Source organism: Antechinus flavipes, chromosome 4, assembly GCF_016432865.1.
Source record: "Antechinus flavipes isolate AdamAnt ecotype Samford, QLD, Australia chromosome 4, AdamAnt_v2, whole genome shotgun sequence".
In the NCBI taxonomy this organism is placed as follows: domain Eukaryota; kingdom Metazoa; phylum Chordata; class Mammalia; order Dasyuromorphia; family Dasyuridae; genus Antechinus; species Antechinus flavipes.
Genome location: NC_067401.1, coordinates 2,378,512 through 2,398,745, shown reverse-complemented (window position 1 = coordinate 2,398,745; position 20,234 = coordinate 2,378,512). Strand labels below are relative to the sequence as shown.

The 20,234-nt window shown below is 47.3% G+C and overlaps 1 protein-coding gene across 1 annotated transcript in view; it reads left to right on the top strand.

Moving 5' to 3' along the window:
• Window positions 1–20,234, top strand: part of TRPM8 (transient receptor potential cation channel subfamily M member 8) — a 48,994-nt gene that overhangs the window by 10,578 nt on the left and 18,182 nt on the right. Inside the window, exons 5-13 of the mRNA XM_051993200.1 lie at window positions 4,848–5,004; window positions 5,459–5,636; window positions 8,239–8,411; window positions 9,928–10,102; window positions 11,400–11,467; window positions 12,271–12,468; window positions 16,414–16,516; window positions 19,264–19,382; window positions 19,837–20,127. Of these exons, the coding sequence (XP_051849160.1) occupies window positions 4,848–5,004; window positions 5,459–5,636; window positions 8,239–8,411; window positions 9,928–10,102; window positions 11,400–11,467; window positions 12,271–12,468; window positions 16,414–16,516; window positions 19,264–19,382; window positions 19,837–20,127 (1,462 nt within the window). The remainder of the gene's footprint in view (window positions 1–4,847; window positions 5,005–5,458; window positions 5,637–8,238; window positions 8,412–9,927; window positions 10,103–11,399; window positions 11,468–12,270; window positions 12,469–16,413; window positions 16,517–19,263; window positions 19,383–19,836; window positions 20,128–20,234) is intronic.

The following is a 20,234-nucleotide window of genomic DNA, read 5'->3' as shown; positions in this document are numbered from 1 at the left end:
GATTTTGGCAACTGTGAGGAAGGTGAATATTGATAAGGTGACGCTGGAATCAGGGAGAGCAGTGAGGAGGCTATTGTGATGTAAAGAGGCAATAAGAGACCCAGAATTAGGATCCCAGATATGTGAGTGGAGAAAAGGGAAAGGATTTGAGAGCAACAGTCAAAATAGGATCTAGAACATTTGACCACTGATTAGGCCCGGGAAAAGGATAATGCAAAAAAAATATATATTTTTATACAAATAAGGGTTATAGAAAGGGAAGACTGAGCTGTCTGTGAGTGGGGGCACCTCGAAGGAGGATGGTACCTCAAAACAAAACAAAGTGGTGGAGGAACAAGTTGGAATGAATGATGAAATGTAATAGGGATCGTGCATTCAGGGTTGCACTTGTCTTGCACTTGGGGTCAAAGATCTCCTACCCTTATTTCCTAAGTGCAGGGTGGGAGGAGATTGCTAAATAGCCACTTATCTGAGAAAATAAAACCTGGGGTATTTGGATGGACTTCAAGCCCATTCTGAGTCAGCAGGGTCACATGGCAACCCCAAAGCTAAGGTGAACTCCAGCCGCACAGCGTTGGGTCCGGGGAGCCCATAGTCCTCTTGGCTTCTGCCCTGGTCTAGCTGCAACTGCAGGACTTCGTAGGGTTGGGGTACTATAATTCACTAGAGAAGCTGGAGAATATTAAACAGAATGGATGAAGTCCATGACCTACCAGAATCAGTTGAAAGAATGGCTGCGTTCAGTCTCCAGAAGAAGAGGAGTGGGCTGGGGGGGAGGGGGAGAGGGGGGGAGTGCTGAGGGCTCCCTTCAAGCACTTCAAAGGCAGAAGAGGAATAGCTGCGGGTTTCCCCTTTCTGGAGAGCTTAAGGGTAGTGGGACATTTTGTGAATATCCTGTGAGGATCCTGCAGGTGGCTCGGGGCTGGTCCCTTTCACTCTGAAATTCTACACTTTAGCGATTCTGTAATTCTAATTCTTTTGGCAATGGAACAGCCCAAGTGTTCCCGGAGGGAAGCCCACTGATCTCCGATTTCCCCTAAGGCTGCTTTGGGGGCGTCTTCTAAGAAGCCAGGTTTTCTCAAGATTCACATTCAGGATTCACAGCGTTTTTGCTAAAATGAGCTTTTTGGCTCCTCGCCCACCTTATACCACTGGAAAGCTTTCGGGGGGTTGGGGGGGAGGAAGGGCAGCCGTGTGTCTTCACAAAGTCCATCTGGAGAGTTCCTTTGAAGTTCTCCCTGCCCTTTAAGGACTTCAAAAGGAGCACCTTCCTCCAACCCCATTAGCGTGATGTGGAAAAGTCACATAGAGAATGGCCTCAAGAGAGAGGGAGAAACTTGCCCATCATTTAAGCTAGATCTGGGCAGTCGGCAGAGAAACTCTAATGGGCATCTTCTGAGCAAAGAGCACTTGCGATTGTCGACTGTCAGATACAGCCGCCAGAGTTCCTGGGGCCATTGCCATCTCATACTGCTGCGGACTCCGGCTTTCATGGGAGACTGAAGTCGGAGTATTTTGGAGGACAGAGAGCTGGTCTCCAGGTTCAAATCCCCCTTCTGACATTCTCGCTGTGCTCCCCTGGGCAAATCACTTGGGCTCTCAGTGCCCAGGCAGCTAGCTCTCTAACCCAGTCAATTTCTAGGAAAGGAAGTTGGTGAGGGGAGTCTTCTCCACAAAGGAAGGGAGATTTCATCCCTTTCCCTTTCTGAAGATCCTTATTCAGCTTCGCCCCAGGGGAGATCCAGCGGGCAGGATTAACCTAAAAGCAAGAGGCCCAAGCTTTAGAAATACTCCAAGGGGAAAGTCTCTCTCTACAGTTGGCCCGGGAAGAGTTGGGGCCACCATGCTCCTGGAGCGCAAGCCCTACTCTTTTTGCTTTTGCATTCCCAGCAGCACCAAGCTATTGCCTTCTACCCGGGACCTTTGGATTGGATCGGATTAGATGCTATAGAAGGAGAAAAATTGGACCGATGGATGATTGTGGTCCAGTCTGGCCTCCAAATTCTGTGCTTCTAGAAAGACTTTAGAATTAGTCATGTGCTAATTTTCGGTATCTGGTGGCTACGTATTTGTCAACCTGAACCTCAGAAAACAGTCCAGAACCCAGAGAAAGCCCTTGAGGCTTCTCAGCCACAGAGCAGCACTGCAGTGGGTCAGAGAGGCTCCTGGGGCCTCACCCAGAACCAACTTAACCAGAATTTGCACCGAATTCTGCCAGGAAATTGGGAGGGACGAGAGGGCTGGGGAGAGAAGAGAAGCTGTTAGAGCAGGTACGTTTGAAAATGGGAAAGGAACCAGCTGACAGCCTCCTCCTCCTAAAGGCAAGGGAGGAGAGAAAGGCTGAGGGCTGAAAGAAGGGCTGGAAAAACGAGCAGTTGGCAAGGAGTCCTTGAGAAAGAACAATTTCAAATACAAAAGGAGTTGTGTGCAGATTGCAAAGCACTGAAGGATGTTCCTGTGGTTGGTCCTGAGGATCATGAAAAGCATTGAAAAAAATGCTCCAAAAAATCTATGCAAAATGAAAGGGAATGTGTGCTTATTGTTATTTTTAATAGTTCAGGATTTTTGTTTTTTACACCACTGATATATCCCCTCCCCTCTGGAGCCTCTCCTTGCAAGAAATAAAATTAAGCAAAACTAACCAACAGGACACTTCCTATGGTGTATTGGTACACCACTGACACACACACACAAACACACACACACACTCACACACACTCGCATACACACATACACAAACACACACACACACATACAGACACATATACAAACACACACTCCCACACACACTCACACATACTTACACACTCACACACACACTGCCCTATCATCTGTTCCCTGAAACCAAGTTGTTCAGTATAATTGACATAAGTTCCTCTGCCTTCTCATTTTTTGTTTCCATCGTTTCCATTTGTTTGCATAGTAACAGGGCACGTTATTCTCCCCTTATGCCCACTTCAGTCGGCAGCAGTGCACACAGTTTTGCCAGATTTCTCTCCATGAGATTGCTAAGGCAGCTTCATGGAAAGGGACAGAGGACAAGACTTTGAGGAGGAGATAGATGACGTGGTCTAGTGGAAGGCTGGCCTTGGAAGAGTGAAGGTCTGAGTTCAAATTCTACCTTAGATGCTTCCTGGCAAGTCACATAACCTCAGCTTCTCCACCTGTGAAGTCTGGGGACTGGGTATGTTCCAGAGGAGCCCAGATGAAGTATCCTCCTGAAATAAAGAAGTGGTGACCTCAAGGACTAGAAAGAGACCTACACTTGTTCGATAGAACCATCTTAGGGATTTGTTAAAAAAAAAAAAAAGAACTCTGTTGCTACTTTTTGTTTTTTGTATTTTAATAACCCGATGCAGAGATAGGAAGGAGAAAACATTGATTTTTTAAGTGAAAAAAAATTAAACAAAATTTAAAATAAACAAGCAAGGTTGCAGTTGGTAGCTCTAAAGTCCCTTTCAGTTCTAAATGCATGACCCCAAGATTTATCCTATAACCTGCCTAAAGAAGAAATTTGTACCTAGAAGGTGCTTTATGAATATTTGTTGAATTGGAGTCCTAAGAGTGGAAAGAGGAAAATCGGTAGAATGTGATGTCCTGAAGTCCTGAGAATAGAGCCTGCAGAGGAGAGGGTAGGTCACAACATCCCAGGTCAGGAAAATGAGAATTTTGGAAACTGGCTATTCTGGAAATCGTGCTGGGGGCAGAGGTCATATGGCAAGGGGTTGAGGAGAGAGAAAGCTGATGATGAATTGGAGGCAACCTTATGAAGGAGCTAATTAACAGAGGCTGGGAGCAGTGTAGGATGTTGCCAGATGGACCAAGACGTCCATAGGAGATAGGAATGGTCAGCGGGGGAGGCAGAGGTTCCCCGACCCTTGAGAGAGGACATGCTCTCAGTGATTTCTGCGATTCCCTTCCCACTCTGAGGTCTTCCTGAGCCTTGGATCTCCCTCAGTGCCTCAATTAAAGTTCATGGGACATTATCAGTAAAGGAATTTTTGCTAAATGAATGTTTTTAAGTGCCCCATTTTCAAATGCTTTAAGTAGCATAAAAACAAGGTGTTCATGGTGTGTATATTTTTTTGTTCAAGATGCGAACTTGATATTCATATATTTCAAGGAATGGTGAGCTCATTGATACTCTGTAGGTACCCACTGCCCTGATGCATTTATTTTATGAATGAGTGAGTGAAAAAAGCATTTATTAAGCTCTCAGAGTTTTCCAAGCATGGTAGACAATGCCTGTTCTCTAGGAACTATTTTACATTCTAGTCGGGGAGGCAGCACATCCAGGGATGTGACAACCAGGGAGGAGCCATTTTGTTTGGAAAGGGATGGGGAGTCAGCCATAGGAAGGTAGACAGACCACCTTTCCAGAAGCAATTTTGGGACTGATTTAATTATGGCAGGGAAGAGAGTGAAACATGGCTGGGACGTGAAAACAAGACCCTTTGAGGGGCTCATCAATCAGGGTGGGAAAGAGAAGAAAGAAATGTCACTTGATAGATTTTCTTTTAGAGAAAATAGGATCTGTGGCCCACCTGAATCTTGGGAGCCCCCCAAGCAGAGCTGAAGTGATCTGCAGAGGGCAGACAGCTAACTCACCAGGCTGCCCATTCCCAAATCCTTTCCATCTTCCACCTGTCAGAAGGTGGAACTCCATTTATACTGCCTTTAAGGGCCCAGAGTCACCCCCTCCATGCAACCCTGAGGCAGCAGAGTGGAAAGGTTTCAATGTTGTTAATTAAAGAAGATGAGGTAACAGTTGTGTGTCTCTCCCACAGTCTATGTGGATGGCTAATCCTTTCTTCTTCCCTCCTCTCACAACATATCCTTCTGCCCAGAGACAGCATGTGTAAATGTGGCTATGCCCAAAACCAGCACATAGAAGGCACTCAGATCAATCAGACTGAGAAATGGAATTATAAGAAACATACCAAAGAATTTCCCACTGATGCCTTCGGGGACATTCAATTTGAAACATTAGGGAAGAAAGGAAAGGTAAGTGTCTATGTGGCACAATCTATTGGGCCTAGCCAAGAATTCCTTGTTTTATAAGGGGGTGTGGAGGTGAGATGGGGTGGAGGGAAGGGAGAAGGCAGAAAAAGAAAACAGGAGCATGTTGAGAAGGAAGGAGAATTGTTAGGAGAGGGGGAAATACCCAAAACTATGATGGAGGAAATTAACAATTTAATCAAAGATAACAAAGGCCTCGGCTTTGCCACTAACTAAATGGAAGATTTCAAGGAGGCCATTTGTCACACACAGCAGTATAGGTTATTTGTATCCATTCCTTCCAGTTCTCTAAGATTTGAAGACTCGATATATAATGACTAGTATAAGATAAACACATAGAATCAAAGATTTAAGGTTTGAAGGGTCTTCTAGTCCAAGATGGACTGAGTCAGAATGGTGATTAATGCTGCTGCTCTTGCTTCTTCTTCTCTCCATAAAGTACATCCGTTTATCCTGCGACACAGACCCAGAAATCCTCTATGAGCTGATGACCCAGCACTGGCATCTGAAAACCCCCAATCTCGTTATATCCGTGACTGGGGGAGCCAAAAACTTTGCCCTCAAGCCACGCATGCGCAAAATCTTCAGCCGCTTGATCTACATAGCTCAGTCCAAAGGTGAGGAAGTATCTTATTGATTGATTACCAAGGATCTTGTTTTTTACTTATCACCTGATAACGTTATATTTTTCAATTCGAAACCAGAGGTTCTTGACCTTAGTTCCATGATTTTTATATGTATTTTGGTAACTATTTCAAAATAATAGCTTTGCTTTGTAATCATATGTACTTTATTTTCTGCATTTAAAAACACGACTTACAGAAAGAGTCCATAGGTGTCAGCAGACTTCCAGAGGAGTCCAGAACACCAGGGTTAATAACTCTTGTCCTAAACGTACCAGCCACAGGCACGCGTGGTTAAGTTTACAAAATGGAACTAGGGCCTGGACCTGGCATTTCCCTGACATCATTCCCTTTATGAATGCAGATCGGTGTCTTCGACACAATTTACAATCTTAGAGATCTGCCCAGAACCAGAGAGGTTAAGCCATTGATTAGCTCAGCGTCACACAGCGTCACACAGAGACCAGACTTGAGGCCATTTAGTCCAACGGCCTCCTTTGAAAGATGAGCCTGCTGAAGCCCAGAAAAGTTAATGGATTGTGTCCAGGCCTTCAGATCATGGATAGTAAAGTCAAGTTTAGAACCTCACCAATATTCTCACCACCCATTCGTTGTTCTTTCCACCATAGTACGGGAGGTGTACCTGGCTCACTGGTTCCCTGTGAGTTAGCATGTCTTCTGGGTAGCACAGAAAGCCAGGGCAGGCTTGAGGCCGCCTTTAAAACGGCACTGGCATTATGACTAAATGTGGAAGGTGGCCAGCCAGAGGAGGCTGTCCCGGTCGGGGGCAGTGACAAACCAGAGAACATCCACAGACAAGTAGTAAGAGCAATCAAGGGGCTCTGCCGCACCGGGAGAGGTTTGTGGGGGCAAGGAGAGGGGCCCCTCCTCTCTCCTCTCACTTGATGTGAGTGACTCCATTTCAAACCCTGGCCGGCAAGTTTCTGTAAAATGAGCAGACACCCTCAGACTCTCGAATCTGAGTGCTCTTTCAACATAGTCCATTTGCAAGATCTTTTATAATATGCCTCCATCATCCCTAATATCCTTGTAGTCACTAAAAGGAGCAGCTGTAAAAATCTTAGCAGGAATCACATCAAGACGAATCACAGCAGGAACTCACTCCATCTCTATCTCTCCATAACATTGTTGTTTTCTTGTACTTTGTCACCATTTCTGAGCCAGCAGAACGGCCCCACCTATTTACTTATTTATTTTATACCCTATATAATGGTTCGAAATTGCTTGTAATCAGAGCCTTCTCTGATAACAAAGAAAACACTTTTATCGATATAACAATAAAACTTCTCCTGACCTGTCACCCCACTTGGATGTGAACGAGGATTTTTTTTTTTCTGTATACTAAAGCATCTGGGATTTAGTTTAGTCTTTGGAGAAAAGACTCAAAATTGTCTTCAAAATCTGAAGGGGTGGATTTCTTAGGAAAGGCCTTCAATTGGCTCTAAATCTGCCTTGGTTTTAAAGGGACAGCCATCCAAAAATGAAAAAATCTACTATGATGAGAGGTCTTAAAGGAGTGGCTGATTTACATGAACTGATGCTGAGTGAAGTGAGTAGAGCCAAGAGAACATTGTACACGGCAACAACAAGATTATATAATGATCAATTCTGATGGACGAGGCTCTCTTCAGCAATGAGATGATTCGGGCCAGTTCCAACAGTCTTGTGATGGAGAGAGCCATCTGCATCCAGAGCTAGGACTGTGGGAACCAAGTATGGATCACAATATAACATTTTCACTCTTTCTGTTGTTGTTTGCATTTTGTTTCCTTTCTCATTTTTTTTTCTCCTTTTTGATCAGATTTTTCTTCTGCAGTATAATTGTGGAAATATGTATAGAAGATTTGCATATGTTAAACATAGACTGGATTACTTGCTGTCTAAGGGATGGGATGGGGGAAAGGAGGGAGAAAACATCTGGAACACAAGGTTTTGCAAGGGTGACTATTGAAAACTCTGCGTATGTTTTGAAATTAAAAAGCTTTTTAAAAAATGGCTGGATGGCCCCCTATTGGGCATTTTGAAGAATGCATGCATTCCAAAACGGGTTGGACCATCCCTTCCAAGTCTGGGATGAATTGATTCTAGAGGAGAAGCTGAGCAAACGTTGTTATTCCACATAGTACTGGACAAATATTTGTCCTTGGAAAAGCTTTTTAATTCACTGATGTTGGAGGCATCCCAGCAGTCCTATAGTGACCCCCAAGAGGAGGGAAACATCAAAAAATGGTCTTTTTCAATCTCTAATATTTCTGCAGTGGAGCTCCCTCTGCACAGAGACCCTTCTCCTCTCCCCACATGGAGCTCCCAATCAGTCCTTCTGTTTCTCAGATCCTCATCTAGTAAAATCACAAGATCTGAGCTAAGAAAATAAATCCAATGGCTTTGCCATCTCTAAAATTCTGTGACTTCCTGTCTCATCACGTGGGATTGGTCGTACAGGGGACATTCCTATTCCTTACATCCGTGCGTGGTTTTAAGGGGAGAACTTCTCCAAGCGGAATTTGTGGATTCCTTTGTGCATCATCGTTTCCCCGATTTCCGACTGAATTCTAACTTTGACGCCTGCCCACAGGGGCCTGGATTCTCACTGGAGGCACTCACTACGGCCTGATGAAGTATATTGGGGAGGTGGTGAGAGACAACACCATCAGCAGGAATTCCGAGGAGAACATCGTGGCCATCGGCCTGGCGGCCTGGGGAATGGTCTCCAACCGGGACACCCTCATCAGACACAGTGACGCCGAGGTACGGACGCCATCGTGAGATGGTGAGGGAGGGGGGCCTTGCAGGAACGTGCCCGGAGCTCGGCCTGCTTCCCTCAACAGGCATTTACCAGTAATGGGCCAGCGCTGCCCTAGGCTTTGGGAGCGCAGAGACTAAAAGCAAATAGTTTCTTGCCCTCATAGACACACGTAAATAAAGGTAGCATCCTTTTGGATCACTTACACTCACTCACACACACACACACACTCACACTCACAGTTACTCATACACACACACACACACACATCACATGCACACAGACACACTCGCACACACACACTCATTCACACACTCATACACACACACACCACATACACACAGACACTCACACTCACTCACACACACACACACACATATATTCACTCACACTCACACACACACATTCACTCACACTCACAGTTTGGATCCCAGAGGGCTGCTTACAGCTGCTATACTTAGAGTTCCAGGGGTTACTCTGAGAAAAAAGTTCTATTTCTAGTACTATATATAGCTCAGGAGCCCCCACAGGTGGGAGGATGTTCCCATTAACAATCAGCTCGATTATTTCATTAGCTTTTGGAAAGGCGTGTGTTCAAATGGCAGAGTAATAATCGGTACAAAACATTCTTTCCCAAAGCAGGAGGCACATTCCCCCCAAAAAAACAGTGCTCGATGCATGTGTGACAGAGGGTCAGCTCACATCTCCTCGTGCTTGATGGCTTGGAAACCCTCCCTTGAATTGATACCTGACATCCTTTGCTGGCACATGGGCGATGCTCCTAGAAGCTGCTTCCCCTTTCCTTAATTACTTCTCAGTTTTCATTGACTCCTACTGGGCCCGGCCTCTTTGACCCCCTCCAGAAATACTATCTGCTCTCTTCCAGCCTCTTTGGTGGTAGCACCAAATAAAGGAAGAGGCAGCAATTAAAGTCGGCTTTGTTGTCAGGATGACAAGCTCAGATTTCTCCTCTGACGGATACTAGTTCCCGGCCAAATCACCTAAAATCTCCCTGCCCCAGGTAACTCTCCAAGCCATCAAACAATGGGACAGGTGCAGATCTGCTTAGGAAAGGAGCTTTTTCAAAAAGGAGTTGCCAAATCCCACATATAGACAAAAAAAACAACAAATAATCACTTTATAATTCGATTATATATATATATGTGTGTGCTATAATTAAGCACTTGCCAAGAGCATGGTAATCTATGAAGCGCTAGGGGTCCAGTGCTCAAAGTGAATATGGACTAGACTTTCTTCCCTGGATTTTGTTGGCAAATATGGCTTATGATTTTCCAGACGTTTTCTATTTTTTTGATATTAACTGAAATCCTGGAGTTTCATAATTTCTGCAATTTCATATGCTCTCCAAATCCTACTTTCTGCATGACCCAGAGCCAACCCCATCTAGGAGGCCTTTTTCAGAACCTCGAGGAGGATCTTTGGACATAAGGCCCCTGAATGTCATCTTCCAGAGGAGCCATTTCATCAAATCTCAATGAGAACTTTCACTGTGACTTGTAGGGACACTTCTCAGCCCAGTACATCATGGACGACTTCAAGAGGGACCCGCTGTACATCCTGGACAACAACCACACCCATCTCTTACTGGTTGATAACGGGTGCCATGGATACCCATCGGTTGAAGCGAAGCTTCGGACTCAGCTGGAAAAATACATTTCAGAGCGGGCAATCCAAGGTGAGTGCCACAAGCAAGAATTCAGCTGAAGGCAATGGAGCAAATATTGGTTTATTTTAAATGGGCCGTGCGTAAGAGGCAGCATGGTACGATGGAAAGGGACTTCCCTCCACTGCAAGAAGACCTGGTCTCATGGTTCCCCTCCAGCACACACTTTGTGTGATCCTGGGCAACCATGAAGTCCCAAGAAACTCCCTACACTTACTGACTTGCACCAGGAGAGGGAGTTTCCTCACTGAGAATTCCCTACTCCAATCACATAATATCTGAATTAAAAAAAAAAAAAATGTAAAAATAATGATAGGAAAAAGGAGGAGATTATAAAGCTCCAACTATGTGTCAGGTCCTAAGTACTTTATGATCTTGGGCGGAAATTGAGGCAAATACAGGTAATGAGTATCTGAGGCTGGATTTGAACCCAGATTTTTTCCACCAGGTCCAGGCCTCTACACCACTAACTACCGCCAATAACAACAGCAGCAAAAACAACCATAATATCCACAGCAATAAAAGCTGAAATTTCTATTTCTTGAAGATTTGCAAAGCACTTTCGGTCTATTATCTCACTTCCTGTGTTTAACGCTAAAGACATAAAGATGGAAAAAGGGATCCACTCAAAGAGCTTCAGTTATGGAGGCCATAAGCCATGAGTAAACACAAAGTAATTTGAACGGGGTGGAGCCTCCCTAAGAGCCCTTGGGTGGGACGAGCGCCTGAGCTGTGCTTTTGGGCCGGTTCTATTTAGGGGACTTTGGGAGGACGGAGTCCCAAGAAGAGGCCGTAGCTGCCTGCCATGAATTCTTGCTTGCCCCCCATTTACCTCCGGGCCTCCCGCAATGCTAGAGCCTTCCGTCCAAATCGCCTCTCGTCCCTCTGACACCTCCTTTGCGCATGTTTATTCCTTGCCGGCTCCCTGGGGAGCCTCCTTGAGAGCAGGGATTTGGGGGTATCCCTAGTGCTTTCTCTCTTTGGGTCTCAGACCTCAGCAGAGCCTGGCACATGGTCAGAGGCTGAAAAGCGCTTCTGGAGTGGTTGGTAACTTACTCCTCTTCCAGGCTGGAAAAGCTGCTCTCGTGCGCATTTCTCTTGGGGGGGGGATAGTTGGGGTTACAGGGAGTAGCATCTGTGGCCGGATTTGAACTTGGGACTTGCTGACCCTAAGCGCTACCCACTGCGCCACCTCCCTGCCTCAGTTCATGTTTTACTCAGATTAATCCATCGCAGGGATGCTTTGCTTCCAAGCCAGGCCGGGAAAGGGCTCAGACCCCGGGAAATGACAGCCTCTCCTCTCTCACAGATTCCAATTATGGTGGGAAGATCCCCATTGTGTGTTTTGCCCAAGGAGGAGGGAGAGAGACTCTGAAGGTGAGTCCGCTTTTAATCCTGTAAAGAGCCCACAGAAGCCTGTGGGCCGTTGCAATCCCTCCATCACAAGCTGGAACACAGCTGGGACCCCTCCCTCCTCCCTTTTCCCTCCTCCCGCACTCAGTGTGTGCTCAGAGTGGGTGGGAGTGACAGCTCTGCTGAAAGGCTAATGCAGAATGGATGACTTCTCAGGTGTTTTCCAACCATTGTGAGTCCTCCGAAGACAATGGTTCTAAACAGAGTGCATATATAAACCTAGGGCTGTCGCTCAAACTCAGCCACAAATTCGTGCCCACATAAATGGGATCCCGGATCACCTCAGGGAACCAAGGCAGGCCGGTCTGAGTTTCCAAATCCATAAAATGGGAACAGTAGCAATTGGCTCTTCACAAAGCTGTTGTGAAACTCAAACAATGACCTCCATAAAGTGCTTGTGAACTTAAAAGCAGAATGAAAATGCCATTGTTATTATTATTATTATCAGAGACAATTATAATTATCAGAGATATTATCCATTTAAAAAAGAATGGCTGGCACTCCAAACGTGGGTATCGAAGGCTAAGTTCTGGATGCCGTTAACATGGAGATCCTGGCTGAGGGAATTCTCTGTGGCCACAAATCACCTCCGACTCCGGACCCAGAGTTCTCCGCACTAGGACTGCAGCGCCAGGACACGCCAGGCTCCGGAGCGGAGATGGGCTCGGGCGGCCGTGGAGCCCAGCGCGGTCCCCAGTTTTGCTCTGGGCTTCCGGCCACCCTTGGGCCGTCCCCTCATCCTGCCCGGTTTCTTCTTCCATCCCCAGGCCGTCAACACTGCCATCAAAAACAAAATCCCCTGCGTGGTGGTGGAGGGCTCTGGGCAGGTGGCCGACGTCATTGCCAGCCTGATAGAGGCCGAAGACTCGCTGGCGTCATCCACCGTCAAGGAAAAACTCGTCAAGTACTTACCCCGAACCGTGGCCCGACTCCCCGAGGAAGAAACTGAAAGCTGGATCCGGTGGGTGAGTCGAGCCGAAGGGGAACGTGGTCATGGGACGAAGAAGAGGCAGCAGGGCCAGCGGGGAGGGGAGCCGGGAGAGAAATGGTGGGAGCCCTGCAGCCTTTCAAGCCACAGCGGGAAAGCCTCTGCTCTAAGGGGCCTTTTACCTTGAGGTTTCCCTCCCACACCTGCAGGGACTTCTTTCCTGCCCGCTGGTTCTCACCATTCTGCTGCCCTCGAGGGCTCTCCTAGTTCCCATCAGTATCCTCCGGGGCACATGGACCTCCCTCGGTCTTTCATCAGGCAGCATCTCTGCAGACAAGTCTTCAGGGCCCCCTCCGATTCCCTCGGGGATCCAGAATCCCTCAGATCCGTAAGGCCTAGAGTGTAATCATATTTTATTGACAGGATCACTGGCTCAGTCAATCCCCAGGCCTCGCCACCCATTTCGCTCTCAGGTTTTTCATCTTTTTTATTACCAAAAGGAGTGCTTTGATGAATATTTTATTAACTGCTGGTTTATGTCATAAAGAGAGAGCTGAATGAAATCTTAGAGACCATCTAGTTTGACCCCCCCCCCCGCCTTTTCCAGAGGAGGAAACTGTGGCCCAATTGGCTGGACAGGAAAGCTCTTTGAGGGGAGGGATGCTTTTTGTCTTTGGATCCTGGTGCCTAGCAACGTGCCTGCCCCGGTAGTAAACTCTGGTGCCTCCAGGACACTGCTTGGGGGGGGCGGGGGGAGGTCTTCCTGAAGGACTTTTCTCCCTGGCGATGACTCGCTTTCCCAGTGAGCTAAAACTGAAGGCGAAGCTCAAACCATCCCTCGGCACCCATCTGTTCACCCATCCATCCATTTGTTCTCATATTGTTCCATTTACAAGTGCTTTCTAAGTAGAGTGGCCAGCCCCCACTGCTTCAGGGCCGTACACAGATGAGACGCAGTCTCAGACGATCCGCTTCCATCTTTTGTCGTGTCCACACCGTCAGCCGGAAGACAGAACATTCACAGCAAGTAAAAAGCATCGCTTTATTTTTAGAAATACTAATTCCAGATCGAGGCAGGGTCATAGTTCTAGGATAATTGCCTATTAGCTGCCCTTGCCTCCCTTTGGGCTGTTTCCCTCTCGGTCTCGCTCTGTCTCCCCAGCCCAGAAGGGAGCCCCGATCCCCTCATTGCACAACCTCCCTCCTCAGCTTCTGAACGGTTTCTCTGTCCTTCGGGTTGTTCTGTCAGGTCCAGGGCTCTCTGCCGGGACAGAGCAGACGTTCGATCTCGCCTTCAGTATGGAGGCCAGGAATGGAGCCCTTTATAAGGAGATGGCACCTCCGCTGGCAGCAGCATCTCTGTGAAAGAGAGAGCCAGGAAACAAGGGGGTCCAAGCCCCGGGCCCGCAAAGGCAGGCACTGAGTCGCCCCCCAGCATCCTATCACCTCAATCCTTGAGAAGAGGGCACGTGAGAAATAAGGGTTGTTTTTGATTAGACTATTCTAATAAGGTCGTTCTTTTTTAAAGTTTTCTCCCTTGTTTTATCGATGAGAGAAAGTATATTGGAATGGAGAAGGCCCCCCGGGACACTGGGTCTCGGTGCCTATAAATGGCAGCGTGGGTGCTGACCTGCCTGGGCAAAGGCAGAGTCTTCTCCGAGGGTGCCCCGGCCACAGAGATCCCAGACCAGGAGCCAAAATCCCATCGCTTTTCCTTTCACAGCCCAGTCAGTTTTTTCTTCATTCTTTCAGCCTCCCACCGATCAAACCTTTCCTTGTAGCAAAGCTGACATTGCTGCTCTTCCTCCCCCTCATGCTTTCCGGTCAGGAGTGTCCTCCAAGGCCCTGGCCCTTCTCCCTCTTCCCTTCACTCTCCATGTTCTTTCTTGGTGACTTTGTGAGCACCCATGGCTCCCACCATCACCTCTCTGCAGCTCTAGTGTCTCCCTGAGCTTCAGTCTTGTTACCATGGGCCGCCCCTGGACGTTGGGAGCCGGCTGGCCCACGAACCTCCAAACCAGCCCATTCTCTTCCCCGCTCCCAAACCCATTTCTTTTCCAAATTTTTCTATGACCATTGAGGGCACCGCCATCATGCCAGTGTCCCAGCTTAGCCCCCGAGTTCTTCTCCGCCCCTCACTCTCCCTCCCCTCACACGCTCACCCAGCGGCCAAAAGCAGCCGTTTTGGGAGAACTTTCACACAGGGATGGCTCTAAGTCCAGAGACCCAAGATGAAGCGCCCTACCCTCTCAGATAAACTCAGACACATTTTTCGACGCGCTCGATGAGGAAATGTGCTTTTCTTGATTACACATTCTTATTATTAAGGTTCTCTTTTCCTTTTCTTTTTTTCCTTTTTCTCTCTCTTCCTTTTCTATTGGAGGGGAGAGAGGGAGAGAGAAAATAAAGGTCAACTGAAAAAATTATAGTTTAAAAAACATTTAGCTCTGAACTAACATGGACCTAATCAAAGAAAATTGACTGGAAAACCTCATACGATTTCTACCTCGCCATCTTTCCCATATGCTGTACCCCCCACCTCTCATTTGAGCACGGCCCCACCCTGCTGCAAGCCCTCGGTGCCCTTAGCCTGGACCAGTAGCTGCTGGGGGAGGGAAGTGCCGGCCTCGAGCCTCTCCCCATTCCCCATTCAGAAGCCAAAGCGATTTTCTTGAATTGAGGGTCTAGCCTTGTCACTCCCACACTCAGTATATTCTAGTGGCTTCCTATCAGCCCAGGATCAAATCTAAACTCCTCGATTTGGCATTTGCGCATCTTGCCTCCATTTTACTTCTTCCAGCCTTACTCCCCTCCACGTACCAATGTTCCAGGGGCACCGGCGTGCCAGCTGTCCTTCATGTGACATCATGTCCCATCTCCAGACTTTTGCAGTGGCTTCCCAGCATGCCTAGTATGGTCCTCTCCTACCTCCCCTCCTCCCCCTTCCTCCTCCTTTGCTCCCTCCTCCATCTTCCCTTTCTCTTCTTCTCCCCCTCATCTCTGCCTCCACGTCATACTTTCTCATCCACCCTCCCCTCCTCCCAGTGTCCCCCTCCCTCCCAGTGTCCCCTTCGATCTGCTTTCCCTGAGTTTTGTCGCGCGTTCTCACTTTGTCTCCCATCAGAATATAAGCTCCCTGAGAGTCAGGGAGTCAGAGCTATTGCCTCTCTGCCTTTGTTTACCCAAAGGGGCATCAGGTCCAACCCTCTTACTTTACAGATGAGGAAACCCAGAAACGCTTATTGACCAATGAACTCCCAAACCCAAAGGCCCGAGTGTTCCTAGAAAGCCGCTGGGCCTTGTAGAACTCTTGTTCTCTACTCCCCTGGGAGCAGACTTTTGGGGAGAGTTTCTCCGTGATTTTTATTACTGACTTTTGTTTTTACATCGCCACTGTTTTTTCTATACTATTTTTCTACCTCCATTGAAGTCTTCCTTATAGAAAAGACAAATCTTCCAGCACAGCCAACCAAAGTGACTGTCTGACCGCAGAGCCCCCGTTCTCCATCCGGGGTCCTCAGCCCACCTCCACTGTGGGGTCCATTCTCACTGGCACTAAGCCTGGAGTAGCCAGCGGCCAGAGGTGGAAGCCCCTATATGAGAAAGGGCCCCCAGGGGTAGTTACCTGACATCTACAATGTGCCGGGTGCTGTGCCGGGACTGCAGAGACAAGAACGAGGTGGTCCCTCCCCTCAAGGAGCTTCAGTCTACACATATAACAGCTCAATGCGGTGCGAACATGACAACAGAATTTCTCACAGATGTTGTTTGTCTCTAAGTGGACGCAGAGGTCCTTGTCACAAAGAGAAGGGAAGGGAGAGACAGACAGAAAGAGAGAGGGAGAGGCAGAGAGACAGACACAGAGACAGACACAGAGAGAGATGAAGAGAGGAGACATAGAGACACAGAGAGAGAGAGTCCATCAGCGCCATCAACGCAAAGTTCAGGTTACATAATATGTTTTTATTTTTAATTTCGGCAGCTCAAAGAAATCCTCGAAAACCCTCACCTGCTGACGGTCATTAAGATGGAAGAAGCTGGGGATGAAATTGTGAGCAATGCCATCTCCTATGCTCTCTACAAAGGTGAGAAGATCCTGTTGCTTAGCAGAAATGTTTACTTGGAGTACTTTGCCCCCTGCCTTCACTTTGGAAATTTGGGTTTCGAATGAAGCTACAAAGAGAAGAGGTTCTAGCACCTTCCTATGGGGTTAAAGCTCATGAAGCCTAGAGCAAGGAAAGGTCTTTTGTAGCATTCTCCACTGACAGCCTTCTACACGGGATCAGCAAACAGATGCCTAGTGGCTCTCATAACACGTGAATTCTGGTGGGTTACCAAGGCCTTAAACGAGTCATTCATCTTCTCGGGGTCTCAGTTTCCTCATCCGTAAAGTAAGAGGGTCGGAACTGATATCATTTAAGATCCTTCTACCTCTAAAAAGTCTTGTCTGACATCCAGACTAAATTTGGCTGTCTACAACTTGTCCCTGGCAGACCCAAACACAATAAACTAAGCCCTTCTCCACGTAATGGCCTTTCAGATTCTTGAAAGCAATTCTCATTTCCCCCTCTCTTCTCTATGTAGGAAGGAAAGAAGGAAGGAAGGAAGGAAGGAAGGAAGGAAGGAAGGAAGGAAGGAAGGAAGGAAGGAAGAAAGGAAAGAAGGAGGAAGGAAGGAAGGAAGAAGGAAGGAAGATAGGAAGGAAGATAGGAAGGAAAGAAGGAAGGAAGGAAGGAAGGAAGGAAGGAAGGAAGGAAGGAAGGAAGGAAGGAAGGAAGGAAGGAAAGAAGGGAAAAAAGGGCAGAGAGAGGAGCATTTATAAATACCTACTATGTGCCAGGCACTGTGCTAAGCTTTTTACAATGCTTCTTTCCTTGATAAGCTGAACGTGACCAGGTCCTTCAGACCCTTCTCCTAGGACATGGACCAAAGACCATTCACCATCTTGGCTCCTGCTCTAGCTACTCTCCACCTTATGAATGTCCTTCTAAAAGTAACCCCGAAATGTTATAATTGAGGATAAGGAGGAAATTGGTGCAGTGACTTGCCTAATGAGAGAAGGCTGGGCTGTGGGGGGAGGAGAGGGTGGGGAGGTGGAAGGAGAGGGAGAAGGACCATGTCAGTGACATAGTTGGGTCAGGATTGAGACCCAGTTTCTGAACTTCAAACGCCAACTCTGACATTCTTGCTATTATGCCAAAATCCCATGTTTTGACACACTCTGGATTGAGTCTTCAGGCTTGTCTCAAAGACAGAAGTTACTAGCCATGGGACTATAGGCAAGTTACTTAAGTTTAGAGTCAGAAAGACCTGAGTTCAAATCAAATCTTAGACCTTACTCTATCATTGAGAAAGTAACTTAACCTATATTTGCTTCAGTTTCCCCATCTGTAAAAAAGAATAATAACCGTATCTACTTCCCAGGGTTATTGTGAGGCACAAATGAGATAATATGTATAAAGTGCTTAATACACAGTAAGTTCCATATAAAGGATTAGTCCCTTCCCTTTTCAGTGCCTCAGTTTCTTCCTCTGTAAGATGGGGATGTTTTCCTAGCTCATAGGTTTGTTTCACAAACACCAACAATCTGTATCAAAAGAAAATTACTATCATTGCTATAAGTGATTAAAAGAAAGGAGGATTTCCTAGTGATGAAGAAGTTCTCTCTGCTGCAGTCCTTAACGTCATTGAGCTTATACCACCTAGAACATCAAAGGGCCCCCTCAAGCAGACCCACTCTTTCTCTAACAAAATCAGCCTAATGCCTAAGAAAGGAGAAATGAAAAGGACAGATACTGTCTGACATGAATCTCAGCAGTTCATTAAGAATTTCTCCAACCACAAATTATTGTCTACAGGATTTATTTACTAGGATACAGGTGTGTCCATCCCCAATCGAATGTAAACTCCTTAAAGATAGGGACTGGCTTCTGTATGCTCAGTGCCTCGTACACAGAAGGTGCTTAATAAATGCTTAATAAATAAACAAGGTGCTTAATAAATAAATTATTAGACGCTAAATGGAGTCAGAGCATGTATCTGGGACAAGCATTAAAGATGGGCTTGGGAAATTCTGCAGGCTTCTGAATAACCCTCAACAATTCCTAGCACAGAGATTAAATTTGTTAAAAAAAAAAAAAATCTATATAAACCTTTGCCCAGTGATGCTATCCAGATACAAGCCTTCAAAATATGAACCTTGTAATATAGGATCATGGGATTGAGTCCTGATGGGGCAACCCTTCCAATGTGAACCCAACTACATCACATCATCGGGGGATTTAACCAAATAAACACAATTGTAATGCACCACAGATAATGCTAACGTGGGATTTTCTAGGTCGCCGTGCTCACAGGGATCCCTACGGACAGGTTAGCCCCCCCATTTCTGTTTGAGTTCCACACCATTGTCTAGATCAACTCCTTGGGTCAGTTTCCAATACTGGAGGCAAAGTTCCAGTCATCATGAGATCTTAAAATCACGGCTTTAGGGCTGGAAGGGCTTTAGACGTCTTCTCATTGAAGCCCCTCCTTTTGCAGGGACTAGCCACTGCTTTCCATAGCAGGGTAAGCAGGGAGCTGGGGTTCACACTCAAGCTCTCTGGCTCTATGGCTATTGCTTTGGGGACTAGCCCCAGCATCACACAAACAGCATCAGCTCTGCGTGCATTGTCTCGTTTGGAGCCCTGGAGCCAAGTTTAAATGTAAGGGTGGGCCGATGGTCACCCTAAGCAGCGAATGTCACCCGTGGGTCCCGCGGGCAACTCTTGCAGCAAACCCAACCGAGCCTGTCCTGCCCCAGCCTTTTCACCTGCTTCCCTCCCTCTGCCAGCCTTCAGCACCAACGAACAGGAGAAGGACAACTGGAACGGGCAGCTGAAGCTGCTGCTGGAGTGGAACCAGCTGGACCTGGCCAATGAGGAAATCTTCACCAATGACCGCAGATGGGAGGTGAGGAAGAAACTGGCTGGGAAGACGACAGCTCCCGCTGAACCTGCTCCAGGCAGGGAACCATTGGGACGGTTTCTCCTGACACCCTTTGTAAAGACGTCTCCTCGCTGGTTCACCAAAGGAGGGACTTTACAAATGCAATTTCCCAAAAGTTGTTATCCCAAAGTCCCGAGCCGTAAGCCCTAGGCTGGGGTCTTTCTCCTTCCTGGCAGCTGGGGGATGCAGTGCAGAGAGGGGTGGGCTTGCCGTCGGGAACCTGAGTTCCAACCTCAGGCATTTACTGTGGAGCCCTGGGAGTCTGCCTTGGCTCTCTCGACTGTAAAATGAGACTCTTAAAAGCCCTTGCCTCCCAGGGTTGTGGTGGGAAGCATGTGAGTGAATATTTCTAAAGATAGCACAGCATCTGATATACAGTAAGTGCTTAATAAATGCTCCTTCCCTTTCTCTCTGGCAGTCTGCTGACCTTCAGGAAGTCATGTTCTCAGCCCTGGTGAAGGATAGACCCAAGTTTGTCCGTCTCTTCCTGGAAAACGGCCTCAACCTGAGGAAGTTCCTCACCAATGACGTCCTCACGGAGCTCTTCTCTAACAACTTCAGCACTCTCGTGTACCGCAACCTGCAGATCGCCAAGAACTCCTATAACGACGCGCTCCTCACCTTTGTCTGGAAGCTGGTGGCAAACTTCCGAAGGGGATACAGGAAGGAAGACAGGAGCAGCAGAGAGGATCTGGACCTGGAGCTCCAGGTGCGAGAGGCGCGGCTCAATCCCGGAGGGCTTTTCTGGCCCCTCTGAAAGAGCACTGTCAGATGCATGGGCGTAGTTGGTTAAGGTGTCTGTGACTGTCCTTCCCC